We start from the raw sequence: 14418 nt of genomic DNA, 5'->3' as shown, positions 1-14418 counted from the left end.
ACCTCTCCCTCCCCAGAAGTTAAAGGGTGAGGCTGAAAAGTCCCAACATGCCTTGGGACAGGGTCCATTCTGAAGATACCTAGGGGCTGTCAGCCACCAGCTAGCTCATTAGAATTCAAAAGATACATCACTTTGGAGATTCCAAGGATATTAGGAGGTTTATGCCAAGAAACTGGGAACAAGACCAAATATTTCACAATATCGCAAATGTCACCAAATAGGAGAGGCCAAAATTCCATTACCAACAACTGGTCAGCATAGGAAAGGTGAGGTCTGAGGGGGAGTTTTTCTGCTTGCTATGATTTAATTCTGACTTTGTGATTCAGAGATGTTGGCGATGATATGAATGAGCCAACTCTTGGGATCAGCTGTCAAGCACTTGGCTTGTAAACTGCTACCATCCCACTTGTCCCAAGAGCTCCTGGTTTGACAGCTCACCAGCTATTTAGTTTTATCCTGCTCTGATTCATACCCTAGGGCCTCTCTGAGGATGTGGGACTGTGAAAGGACACCCAAGAGAGGCTGTTACCATCCCAGCTGTTTGAGTCACAATGACTTCGCAGCCCTGAGTTTTCCACACAGGCCAGCAGCACCCTCTCCATGTGAGATGGGATATAATCTGTAACTGTTCTGTAAGGAGACGGCATGTGTAATTAGGCATTCTTGCTTCAGCTTGCAGAGGTCCCTCTTCTACCACCACTTAATACCAATTTAATGAGCTCACTAAAAAATGTCAAGAACTCTCACTGGCATCCTCAAGTATTATTTACTACTTAATATTGGAGCAAAGAGTGCCATCTTTATGGGGAAAGGGATGAGTCTTGGAAAATCAAGACAATTAGCCATGGGCACTCTGTCCTTAGATAATAGGAGAAGTGGAAAAGAAAACATGATAATTGCCAGGCGCCAGTGCCTCATGCCTGTAATCCTAGCTTGTCAGGAGGCAGAGATCAGCAGGATCACAGCTCAGAGCCAGCCCAGGCAAATAGTTCACAAGACCCTGTCTCTAAAATAGCCAACACAAAAAAGAGCTGGCAGAGTGGCTCAAGTGGTAGAGCACATGCCTAACAAGTGTGAGGCCCTAAATTCAAACTCTAGTACCACCAAAAAGAAAAAAAGATGAGAACAGGATGACAGTCTTCAGTTATAGCAGTTAAAGTATGAGACTGATGTAACATGCAGAAAAAGGAATGGGTTCTCATCCCCTTCTCAGGATACTTGTGTGGCAGCAAAGGAAACCAGTAGGTAACCACAGGTTGAGAGCATCCAGGTCTCCGCTCTCATCCGTTTTCACTGAGTTAATATCCTGCTGTGAACTCAGTTTCCATAGTACACTTTCCCACTGAAAAGTTTAATGACCAGCCATCATCATTGTAGGTCTCTTAACAGTTCCTATTCTTGTAAATTGGCTTCCTTCTCTGGGCATTTGAGCTAGCAGGAATCTGTTCTTCCTGGGCCAAATCAAGTATCTAGATCTGCAAGGCTAAATTTCTCAACCTGAGGACTCTACAGTCTTGTAGATTCTCCAACACATGTCTTATGAAAATCCAGCACACTCTCTTCTGCCTGTGTCTGAGTTTCAAGGAATATTGACTCCTCCTTCACTGTAACTCACATCCTGGAAGGAGGGATGGTATGAATAATGACCAAAGCTATAAGAAGGAGAAACTGGCTCTTCCTGTCCTCTTGAAAAACCTAGTCTCTCTCAAGCCAGAGGCTTTGAACATCACCAAAGGCTTTGTGGCCAATATACCTTTCCTCTACCCCTTGCCATACAAGAGCCTCCTCTATGTCTGGATTTCTGCACCCCATCACCAATCGCCCTCACGTTCTAGAAAACACCAATATCAACTCCTCTCTGTGCTAGCAAGCTACCTCAGCAGTTATTTTTTGACATCTGTGTTTGAATATGAGAAAATTGGATCTTAAGAGATCAAGTAGCCAGGTGGTGGTGATTCACCCCTGTAATCCTAGCTACTTGGAGGCAGAGATCAGGAGGATGGAGGTGAGCTCAGGAAAAAAAAATTTTTTTAAATGAGATCGTATCTCAAAAATACCCAACACAAGGGCTGGTGGAGTGGCTTAAGTGATAGAGTGCCTCCCTAACAAGCATGGGGTCCTGAGTTCAAACCCTATTACCACCAAAAAAAAAATAAAAAACACTCAACACAAAAAAGGACTGGCAGAGTGGCTCAAGTGGTAGAGCACCAAACTTGAGGCCATTATTTCAAACCCTAGTACCACCAAAAAAGAAAGAGAGGGATCAAGTAATTCCATCCGGGTCACACAGCAAGTTTTCTGAAGAGCCAGGCCTAGAACCCCGTCTTAAGACTCCAGAAACAGTTTTTCTGCTGCATGTCCATACTAGCTCCACGTTGCTCCGGGAGTTGTGTCTGCTGACCTTGCGGGCACTGTGGTGAATGTATGGAGGTGACAGACATGAAGTGAGAGGTCAGATGTGAAAAATGGAAAAACAAGTTGGTAACAGAAATGAAAAATAAGCCAAGAAGGCACACAGATGCTAGTTTAAGTTCACATTTTTTTCTGGATGAACCTAATCTGATGATTATAGAGCACGTCATTGCTACATGATTCAAGATAGAAATCAGTCCTTTTCTTTCCTGCAGGTTTTACTTGAGTGTGTCTATACACAATAACATAATTTATAGGCAGAGCTAGACCAGGTTTGAGGATAAGTGAGAGGGAAGACAGTAAAAATTGCCTAGTCCTCCTGGTTTGTTTTTCATGAAAACCCAATTCTCACATGATTGCTAATATTTAACAGTAAATGTCAGAGAAAGAAAAAATGGTAAGAGAAAAGAGATTTTCTATTGAGGCCAAAACATTTAAAAAAGAAAAGCTGCATACTGATCTAGTGAGAAAGAGGCCACTGCTTCCCCAAGGGGCACAGTTGGAAGACAAGAGTGACTGGTGCAAAACCAGTAAGGAGGGGGACTAGAGGGCAAAGAGTGCAGGTCCTCAGCTGTAAATCAGGAACTGAAGCGTGAAACCTTCTTGGCTCACATTGCAGATGAGCCTCATTCCCCACCTCCTCTTCCTTTTGCTGCCTGGTAGTTTCCTTGACTTTTTGCTATCATGTTTTTTCCAGAAGGAGGGAAATGCCAAGGAGAACATAGCAACATCAGGTGTTTGTTTCATTTTGATTTTTTTAAGGAACTCGTCTGATATAGCAACTTATTAGAAAGGTTGCTACTGTATGCTCTAGGCTGCTAGAATTCCATCTTTAAATATTATGTGGATTTTAAGTTTTTAAAAAGTTTTGTTGTTAAATGTGTATGACAAAGTAAACCATTTTCACCATTTTTAAATGTGTAAGTCAGTGGTACTAATTACATTCACAGTGTTGCACAACTGTCACTATTTCCAAAACATTTCTATTGTCCCCAATACAAAATTTGTGCCCATTAAGCACTAATTCCTCAGGTCTCTCAGTCTTGGTAATCCACTTTTTATCAGTACTTAAGTCCTGACTCAATATCAAACATTCTTTATTTTTTTTTAATTTTTATTGTTTTATTATTCATATGTGCCTACAATGCTTGGGTCATTTCTCCCCCCTGCCCCCACCCCCTCCCTTACCACCCACTCCGCCCCCTCCCCTCCCCCCCACCCCCACAATACCCAGCAGAAACTATTTTGCCCTTATCTCTAATTTTGTTGTAGAGAGAGTATAAGCAATAATAGGAAGGGACAAGGGTTTTTGCTGGTTGAGATAAGGATAGCTATACAGAGCATTGACTCACATTAATTTCCTGTGCTTGTGTGTTACCTTCTAGGTTAATTCTTTTTGATCTAACCTTTTCTCTAGTTCCTGGTCCCCTTTTCCTATTGGCCTCAGTTGCTTTTAAGGTATCTGCTTTAGTTTCTCTGCGTTAAGGGCAACAAAAGCTAGCTAATTTTTTAGGTGTCTTACCTATCCTCACCCCTCCCTTGTGTGCTCTCGCTTTTATCATGTGCTCAAAGTCCAATCCCATTGTTGTGTTTGCCCTTGATCTAATGTCCACATATGAGGGAGAACATACGATTTTTGGTCTTTTGGGCCAGGCTAACCTCACTCAGAATGATGTTCTCCAATTCCATCCATTTACCAGCGAATGATAACATTTCATTCTTCTTCATGGCTGCATAAAATTCCATTGTGTATAGATACCACATTTTCTTGATCCATTCGTCAGTAGTGGGGCATCTTGGCTGTTTCCATAACTTGGCTATTGTGAATAGTGCCACAATAAACATGGGTGTGCAGGTGCCTCTGGAGTAACCTGTGTCACAGTCTTTTGGGTATATCCCCAAGAGTGGTATTGCTGGATCATATGGTAGATCTATGTTTAGATTTTTAAGAAGCCTCCAAATTTTTTTCCAGAGTGGTTGTACTAGTTTACATTCCCACCAACAGTGTAAGAGGGTTCCTTTTTCCCGCATCCTCGCCAACACCTGTTGTTAGTGGTGTTGCTAATGATGGCTATTCTAACAGGGGTGAGGTGGAATCTTAGTGTGGTTTTAATTTGCACTTCCTTTATTGCTAGAGATGGTGAGCATTTTTTCATGTGTTTTTTGGCCATTTGAATTTCTTCTTTTGAGAAAGTTCTGTTTAGTTCACTTGCCCATTTCTTTATTGGTTCATTAGTTTTGGGAGAATTTAGTTTTTTAAGTTCCCTATATATTCTGGTTATCAGTCCTTTGTCTGATATGTAGCTGGCAAATATTTTCTCCCACTCCGTGGGTGTTCTCTTCGGTTTAGAGACCATTTCTTTTGATGAGCAGAAGCTTTTTAGTTTTATGAGGTCCCATTTATATATGCTGTAGTTGCTGAGCTGCTGGGGTTCCATTGAGAAAGTTCTTACCTATACCTACTAACTCCAGAGTATTTCCTACTCTTTCCTGTATCAACTTTAGAATTTGTGGTATATCAGACATTCTTAATTCACTACATGTACCTGTTAAGGTGTAGCAGCAATTGAAAAGAATGAAACCAGTTAGTCTTATTGATTACACTCCTGTAATCCCAGCACTCAGTAGGCTGAGGCAAAGAATTGTGAGTTCAAGATCAGCCTGGACTACATAGCAAGACCCTAACTCCAAAAAAAAAAGCAATGGACCCTTAGGTGAAAAAGGGAGTTATAGATAAAAACTAAATTCTCATTCTCATTTTTTTTTCAATGCTGGGGATTGAACTCAGGGCCTTACATATGATAGGCAAGTGCTCTACCACTGAGCTGCATCCCTACCCCTTTTTTATCTTACTTTATTTTGAGATAGGCTATAACTTGCCCAGGCTGGCTTTGAACTTTCCATTTTCCTGTCTCAACCTCCTGAGCAGCTGAGATTATAGGTGTGCACCATCTCACAGGCCTTATTTATTTATGTGAGGTACTGGCATTTGAACTCATACTTGTTAAGCAGGCACTCTACCACTTGAGCCACTCCACCAGCCCTGCCTTATTTTCTTAAGTATGACTTAAATACAGTTGAAAACTTTTGAGCAATTTTATCACCCATTCAGAGAAAGCAAAATGGAAGTCTTCTTTGCTGTGCTGATCTGACATCTTTCTTTCTTCCTTCAGTAACCATGCAGCAGGTAGCCAGGACAGTGGCCAAAGTGGAACTCTCAGACCACGTGTGTGACGTGGTCTTTGCGCTCTTTGACTGTGACGGTGAGTGGGGCCCTCTAGTGTCAGGACAGAGCACTGAGCCTCGTTGCCCTTCTTGGCATTGTTACCATGGAGCTAGCCTATGCCTATGCCTCAATAGCAACTCAGCCCTTGGCCTCATAAGACTGAGAAATGGAACCCCTGGCCCTGGTTTGAGTTTCCCACTTCTAACTCCATTTTGCCTTTGGGTCTAATTAATGATCATGAGGATTTCAAAAATGGTAACGGGAGCAAATGTTCAAGATTGCTTGAATTTGTGTTTTCCCAGATTATAATCCTTATGAGCCCCAAATAATTTTAAATGGCAACAATATTAAACCCAATTTGAGGAACACTCAAGTTTTTTTTTGTTTTTTTTTTTTTCATTTTTCTTTTATTATTCATATGTGCATACAAGGCTTGGTTTATTTCTCCCCCCTGCCCCCACCCCCTCCCTTACCACCCACTCCACCCCCTCCCGCTCCCCCCCTCAATACCCAGCAGAAACTATTTTGCCCTTATCTCTAATTTTGTTGTAGAGAGAGTATAAGCAATAATAGGAAGGAACAAGGGGTTTTGCTCGTTGAGATAAGGATAGCTATACAGGGCATTGACTCACATTGATTTCCTGTGAGTGTGTGTTACCTTCTAGGTTAATTCTTTTTGATCTAACCTTTTCTCTAGTTCCTGGTCTCCGTTTCCTATTGGCCTCAGTTGCTTTAAGGTATCTGCTTTAGTTTCTCTGCGTTAAGGGCAACAAATGCTAGCTAGTTTTTTAGGTGTCTTACCTATCCTCACCCCTCCCTTGTGTGCTCTCGCTTTTATCATGTGCTCATAGTCCAATCCCCTTGTTGTGTTTGCCCTTGATCTAATGTCCACATATGACACTCAAGTATTTTAATGTCTTGAGAAAGAAGACGGTATAGGTCCTGTGCCAGGTGTTGAGAATAAAGAGATAGCCAGAGGAAGAAAGTCTCACCAGTTGAAGGTAGTACAAACCCAGATCAGTAATGGCTTCCCAAAAGTGTCTTCTGAGTTGAATCACAAAGGATGAGCAGGAATTGGCCAGTAAAGGGGAGTGAGATGGGCAAAGCTCTCCAGGTGGGGAAGCAATGTAACCAAAGGCACAGGCAGGAATACAGACCCGAGGGGACCTGTCCCCTGACAGCCTCTTGAGTTTGCTTGCCACACCCCACCTCTGTAGCTAGCAATACCTCACTACTTGTAACTCTCCAGCAGCTATCCTCCATGCCCACGCCATCCTCTACCCCATGATAGCATTTACCACACTGATGATATAACTTACTTCTCTCTCCTACAACCTGGGAGTATTTCAAGGGACAAAATACAAAGCTTGTTTGTGTATTCTCAGCATAGGCACAGAACCTGGGATATGTTCTATTCTCATTCAGCTATTATCACATTACTCTGTACTGTTGGTCACCGAGTTGCACTTGGAAACATCAAGGAAGGAGCAAAATAGTTAATCCTAAACCAAGAGAATTGAGTTTGACTGTGACAGCATGCTGGGCTTTGGAACCCACGTGGTATGAGCAGTAGAATTTTCTCAGTGGTTTTGTTCCAAGGCTTCCACTTACACTGTTGTGTTTGCCTTTTCCTCTAGGCAATGGAGAGCTGAGCAATAAGGAATTTGTTTCGATCATGAAACAACGGCTGATGAGAGGCCTGGAGAAACCCAAAGACATGGGCTTTACCCGCCTCATGCAGGCCATGTGGAAATGTGCACAGGAAACTGCCTGGGACTTTGCTTTGCCCAAATAATAACCCAAAACAGCAAGAGGGGGCCACCTTCCATACTCGCAAGCACCCTGGACCTTATGGAGCAACCTCTGCATAGCTCTTCATGCTGCTGCTTCTGGGAGTGGTCCTCCCTTCTTCCTGGGGTAACCTAAGGATTCAGCCAGCTTCCCTCTCCACCCTTTCCCTATCCCAGTGTTCTACTAGGCTCTGAGTCCCCAGGAGGGGATTCATCCCTGTTCTCAAACCCATGAACAAGCGTTCAGAGCTCAGACCTTGGCTCCTCTAACAGCAATACCTATTTAAGCACCCTAGGGATAAAGAATGCAGGGACCCATGCACACACCTGCCTCCTGGGAAATATCCAGTTCTCAAATCATTTTTGCTGTGGACTTACGTTAACAAGAACATTCTTTGCTCTTCCTCCCGCTGGTGTTTTTAAGCTGCAAGAATGGAAAGTCTCGTCAGCAAGAGGAAGTCTGTGATGAATGATAATGAAGATGACCTGGGCACCCTGAGCTGGCAGGAAGCCTGGCCAGAAGAAGGATCTGTGTCAGACATGGGCTGGCTCTGAGGCCTGCTGTAAGGCCTTGTGCTAAGTAGAAGCACAGCAGAATCCAAATTTAAATAGCTGCTTCATGGCTCTCTTCTCTTACCAGGTTCCTAAGATGTCTCCACCAAGACTCTGCTTAACCAGCAGCAGTAGTTGAGTTCCTGTTCCCTGCAGATACCATCTCCTCTTCGGATGGGCCTCGGTAGTGGAGGCCTGGCTCAGAGCCTATCTGCCCTCTGTCTTAAATACTTAAAAAGTATCACTTTAATTATAACAGTTTGCAATAAACACCCCCAAGACTCGTGTCTCCCGTATTTTAGAATCATCCGGGCTCTTTTCATTTAATATCTCCATGGAGTTTCAGATCCCGCTAGCAGCAGCCCTGTCTCATGAAAGGCCATTTGGAGGTTAGTGGTGGCACTGTCCCAGCACAGTTTGGTTAGTGTTTCATTTGGGGCCATAGTACACAGTCCTTGATTATTTGTGCCCGATGATAAGAAGGTAAGACAGGGTGGAGTGTGTGAGGAATCATCTGGTATGGTGAACCATAGCAACCAGTGTTGTGATGAGCCCAGCACTGCCACTCGCCCGTTGTGGTGTTGAGCAAGCCATTTTCCATCTGTTCCTTCATCTGTTTATCCCATTGAGCTAAATGAGCTCTAAGGTTCCTTCCAGGCCTGAAAGCCTGTGCTTCAGCTCTCCTCCAGAATTCCTGTGGCCTCCAGACCTCCAGGTAATACTACTGACATGGCCAGCATAACAGAACCACCACACCTAAAACCCAGTACTCAGCTCTGAATGCAATAGCCAGAGAAAAGCAGAGCCCTCAGTCTGTAACTGCACTGTGCAAGGAAGGAACTGGCCCCAGCATTTCCTCCAGAGCCATTTAACAGCTTCATTTCTAATGTCCTTACTAGAAGACTAGATTCTCTCCAAGAAGTCTGACGCTCTTCTGCCTCATCTATCTACCACCCTCTCCTCTCTCACTGACCCTGGTGTTCAAGTGTAGGCTTGGCCTTGCTCACTGCCCTCAACATGAGGCATCAGCACAATGTGAGCATCTCTTAAATTTGTCCCAGAATCCCAAAATCACTTTTCACCCCACCATCCTTTCTCCAGCTGAAAGAGAAGTCCCCTCATTGCCTCTGTGGGACACAGGAAGGGCTGCTGTGCTTCCTTGATCTTGCATTCAGCATGACCCGAGATAAGCAGGGAGAATATGGAAACTGCTACTAAGAAAAAGGCTTTTTTAAAAATGTGCTATAATCTCTAAAAGTCATTTTAATAACTTTTAATGCCCTACCTAGGTTTACCTCTGGTTGCAGCACATACACAGATAAAAGAGGCCATGACTGCTACCAGACAAGGAAAAAAGGGTGCCAAGATCAGATGGCAACCGCATCTTTTCTGCAAGCCTTAGTAGCACAGCCCAAGCCTGTGGAGGTTATATGCCCCTGCAAGCTGCTCAAAAGGAGGTAGCAGAGTCTGGTTCCACTCACAGGCTTCAAGTGCCACCTGCTGGCAAGAAGGCTTAGTGCAGTGGCTCACAGGCCTGGATCCTGGGAGGGGAGACTACTCAGTCCAACCACACCCAGTCCCACTCCTGAGAACAGGCCTTCTCAGGTACTGTGTGTGGGTGGCATAGAGGCAAAGATTACGAAGAGAGGTGTTATGGATATGATCGTAACTGAGGGGGAGGAGGGAAAGAGTTCACTCATGCATTGTTCCCTGGCCCCACGATGGGAATTTTTCCCAGCAAATGAAAGGGTGTAATTCACTATTCATTCTACAGCTTCTTTACTGAAAACCTAGTATGAACCAGGCACTCAAGGTCTTCAAGTAGTTTGTATCCTAATGAGGAAAACAAGAAGAAGCAATAAGGTTAAGTTCAGGGAGCCGTTAGAAAAAGCAGACCTGGGAGTTGACTAGGAGTTACTGAGGTTTGGAAGCAGGAGTGTAGGGAGAGGTTGAGTGTGCCTGCATCCAGAGGCCAGAAAAACATGCTTCATCTAAAGTTTCCAATACAGATTAGAGAGTGGTTTTGTGATCCAAGAATTAAGATAGTGGTCATTCATTCACACACACACACACACACACACACACACAAAGGATTTTAAAAAATATATTTGGGCATATTCATAGAGGTAACTCAGGAAAAAGAAATCTGATGGAAATTTGGTGGCTGGGGATGTATCTCAGTGGTAGAGCTTATGCTCAGCATGCTGAGGTCCTGGGTTTGATCCCCAGCAACCCCACCTCCCCCCCCCAAAAAAAAACTGAAAGTGCTCAGAAGTGAATATGATGGTGGAAATACCACATATTAAAACTTGTGGCAGGGGCTGGGATGTAGCTCAGAAACAGAACTCAACATGTGAGTCCCTGGGTTCAACCGCCCCCAGGGGGTGGTAAAAGGGGACAAGTTGCAGGACACAGATAAAGGGAAACTAGCACCTACCTCAGTAAATTGGAAAAAAGGAATAAAACCCAAAGAAAATAGCAAAAGTCAATAACACTAAGTTTTTAAGTTTTTGTTGTTATTTTGGTGCTAGGCATGCACTCTACCACTGGGCCACACACCCACTCCCCCAGCCCAATATTAGGAATTTTTAAATGCATACACTTACAGATACTGCAGCAGCTTAAAAACAATAATACTATGAACAACTTCATGGCAATAAATTTGAAATGGATTAATTCCTTAAAAATATCTTACCAAACAGATACATAAACATTTGAATGGACTGTAACCATAATAAATTGAATGCATAAAGGTCTACTAATAACAAAAAGTACCAAATCCATATGGTCTTATGAGAAAAAGTGAGACTAGACTCTGTAGGATCCTGTACTCCCCAATAAGAACTTTGGCTTTTAATACCACTTTTGGGGATATACCCAAAAGACTGTGACATAGGTTACTCCAGAGGTACCTGTACACCCATGTTTATTGCAGCACTATTCACAATAGCCAAGTTGTGGAAACAGCCAAGATGCCCCACTACTGACGAATGGATCAAGAAAATGTGGTATCTATACACAATGGAATTTTATGCAGCCATGAAGAAGAACGAAATGTTATCATTCGCTGGTAAATGGATGGAATTGGAGAACATCATTCTGAGTGAGGTTAGCCTGGCCCAAAAGACCAAAAATCGTATGTTCTCCCTCATATGTGGACATTAGATCAAGGGCAAACACAACAAGGGGATTGAACTTTGAGCACATGATAAAGCGAGAGCACACAAAGGAGGGGTGAGGATAGGAAGACACCTAAAAAATTAGCTAGCTTTTGTTGCCCTTAATGCAGAGAAACTAAAGCAGATACCTTAAAAGCAACTGAGGCCAATAGGAGAAGGGGACCAGGAACTAGAGAAAAGGTTAGATCAAAAAGAATTAACCTAGAAGGTAACACCCACGCACAGGAAATCAATGTGAGTCAATGCCCTGTATAGCTATCCTTATCTCAACCAGCAAAAACCCTTGTTCCTTCCTGTTATTGCTTATACTCTCTCTACAACAAAATTAGAAATAAGGGCAAAATAGTTTCTGCTGGGTATTGAGGGGGTTGGGGGGAGAGGGAGGGGGCAGAGTGGGTGGTAAGGGAGGGGGTGGGGGCAGGGGGGAGAAATGACCCAAGCATTGTAGGCACATATGAATAATAAAACAATTAAAAAAAAGAAGTTTGGCTTTTATGTTAATGATAACTGGGAGCCACTGGAGGGTTTTAAGCAGGAAAATGACATGAGCATTGTATTTTTGGGGTGCTAGGGATCATGCCCCAGGGCCTTATGCATGCCAGCCAAGTGCTCAAGAATTGAGTTACACCCTCAGCCCAGCTTTGCATTTTAGAATGGTGCCTTTGCTTATGAAGCAGTAGGAAGGTTCAAGTGGGATCCAGGTTAGAGACTTCTAATAATCTACCTAGAAGCTTGGATAAGGCTACAGAGCTGAAAGGAAGCTAACAGTTTTAGGTGTCACAGAGTGATCTGATTGAGGGATAAGGGTAGGCATGTAAATTGGAGGGTGGCAAGGGAGAGTCATTTAGTATGAAACCAGACTTCTGACTGGGTAATGGTGTGTGGCAGGGCTCATCAGTGCACTGGAAAGCTGAGAGGAGAGCCAGGTTTAGGTGGAAGATGACGAAGTCATTCCCAGACATGTGGAGATGCCTAGGGAACATGATACACAAGTATCTAGTGGTGGGTTTGGACCCAGGACAGAGGCCAACAGTGGAAATATGGCTTGAGAATCTCCTAAAAAACTGCTGCTCCCAATTTCAAAGCCAGCTAACAACAAACACATGAACTCTCCAGATGAGTCTCTAACTGAACTATTAATAGTGTCTCTGTCTTCCCCAAGGGCAGCTGGGAATACAGATAGTTTGAAATGAAAGTACTGTGAATTAAAAAAACAAAACAAAAAGAACCCTAGGTGGGATAGCGAAGACACATGCTAAGCTTGTTACAAACAAATGTGAATGCTCTGTGCCCTTCTCTCCAGCATTCAGCTTCCGGCCCTTAAGGTGTAGAGGCCTCCTTCTCTAGGGAGGACAGAGAACGAAGGACCAAAGTGGGGATCCAGAAGGGCTATCTTCTGAGACATATTCTTGTGCCATTCGACAAATAATTTATATTGAAGGCCAAAGCGAAAATCCAATTACCTATCAGACATTCACTCTTGGATGAGTTATTCTCATCTTCACTGTGAGGTGTTTTTTTTTTTTTTTCATTTGGTGGTGTGCTGGGTTGCTGGGAATCTAACCCAGGGCTTCGTACATGCTAGGCAAGTGTTCTACCACTGAACTAGACTCCCAGTCCTGTTTTGTAGGAGGTGCACCATGGCAATTTCTGTTCTTACATGGCCCCGGGACTGCTGTAGCACCAGGGGAAGGTGGAGCACCCAGGATGATGTGGGCCCAGATCTCTGCCCCCATTTCTACAGTCCACACTCATGTCTCCTTCCCTCCTGGTCTGCTGGCATATACCACAATTTAATCAATAAAGGTACTGAAGGAGAGATTCTGGAACACAGTATTCTAAAAGGAAGGCATTGTGTTTTAGATATGAAGTGTCCCCAACAAGGCTCATGTGTTGAAGACTAGGTCCCCAGCTGGTGGGTGCTATTGAACCACTGTGACTGGATCACAAGAGTGTAACTGTATCAATGTGCTAATCCACTGATGAGTTCATATGAAATGGGCTACCAGGAGGGGGCCTAGTTAGAGGAAGAAGGTGTGTTGAGGGGATAATCTTTAAAGAGTATATCTTGTTCTCTCTCTCTCTCTCTCTCTCTCTATCTATCTATCTCTGTGGGGGAGAGGGATAATATTTGAAGAGTATATCTTGTCCCTTCTCTCTCTCCCCACCACCCCCCTTCCTGGCTGCCATGAGATGAGCAGGCTTCTTCACCATATGCTCCTGCTGACATGATGTTCAGCCTCACCCAGGCACACAACAACGGAACCAGCCAACCATAGATTGAAACCTGAAACCATGAGTCAAACTCAATATTTCGGCCCTTTAAGTTTTCTCAAGTACTTTGTCACAGCCACTTTGGTGGATGGGCCGCATTTGGAGATAGCAGAGTACACTGAGAAGCTGGGGAGCAAGGGAATGAAAGAGCAAAGGGCATGAAGTGGGGTATATTCCACTGTCTTGGCAATTTTTCCCGAAGCTGAACGAAGGAATCTATACCCTCAGCTAGCCCAGGGCAGCTCTGATTAAAATGAGCAAAAAGAATGCCCATAGGATTCACTTATTCTATTCAATTACAAACATGGATTGAGCCCTACAAGGTATCAGGCCCTGTGTTCAGGCCACAGGGAATGTGGGGGCAAATTCTCCATCATAGTTTATCTGGAGACAGGATGTAAAGACTCACAGCAAAGGACACCTACTGCAGGGCAGAAAAGGTGATGACCATGGTGGACCCACGCTTAAATGATACTATAATTCAAAGCAGGGAGAGTTCCTGGAGGAGAAAACCCCATTCTCAGCCTCAGACCCAGGCTTAGGATGTCAGAAAGCCTTTCCAATCCTACCCACAACTAACAACTCACGCATCTGAACAGCCTCTACAGTTTACTCACAGGCACATTGCCATATTCCCCACGTGTCCTATAGTTCTTTTCATTCCAATCCCTCTTACTTTACTACACCATGCTCTCTGGTGTCAGTTTCCACCGTTCCTTTTGGTACATCTTGCAATCACTAATGTCCACACAGTGCCTGGCTCCCAGTGTACACCTGTTACTAGTAAATTAATTCTCTCACTGCACAGAGGAAGTGGGGTTGAAGCTGAGCCCTCAAGAATGAGTTATACTTGGACAGATAGGAAAGATGGACAGGAGTGAGGTGTGATGTATCTTAGTACAGCTAGGAAGGTCTGCTGGAAGATAAAAGCATGTTAGATTGAGCATTCTGAGTGTCTCCAGAGGAGAGAAATGTGGAAGCTGAT

General features: G+C 43.9%; 1 protein-coding gene across 6 annotated transcripts in view; it reads left to right on the top strand.

Moving 5' to 3' along the window:
- Positions 1–8276, top strand: part of Micu1 (mitochondrial calcium uptake 1) — a 202379-nt gene extending 194103 nt beyond the window's left edge. For 5 of the 6 annotated variants that reach the window (XM_074079097.1, XM_074079098.1, XM_074079099.1 and 2 more), the window contains 2 exons: positions 5586–5675; positions 7276–8276. In XM_074079097.1, the coding sequence (XP_073935198.1) occupies positions 5586–5675; positions 7276–7433 (248 nt within the window). In that variant the 3' untranslated portion in view covers positions 7434–8276. The remainder of the gene's footprint in view (positions 1–5585; positions 5676–7275) is intronic. The other variant, XM_074079103.1, reaches the window with a different exon arrangement.
- The last annotated feature ends 6142 nt before the right edge of the window (positions 8277–14418 follow it).

Source organism: Castor canadensis, chromosome 7, assembly GCF_047511655.1.
Source record: "Castor canadensis chromosome 7, mCasCan1.hap1v2, whole genome shotgun sequence".
In the NCBI taxonomy this organism is placed as follows: Eukaryota; Metazoa; Chordata; class Mammalia; order Rodentia; family Castoridae; genus Castor; species Castor canadensis.
This window is presented reverse-complemented; position numbering and strand designations above follow the sequence as displayed.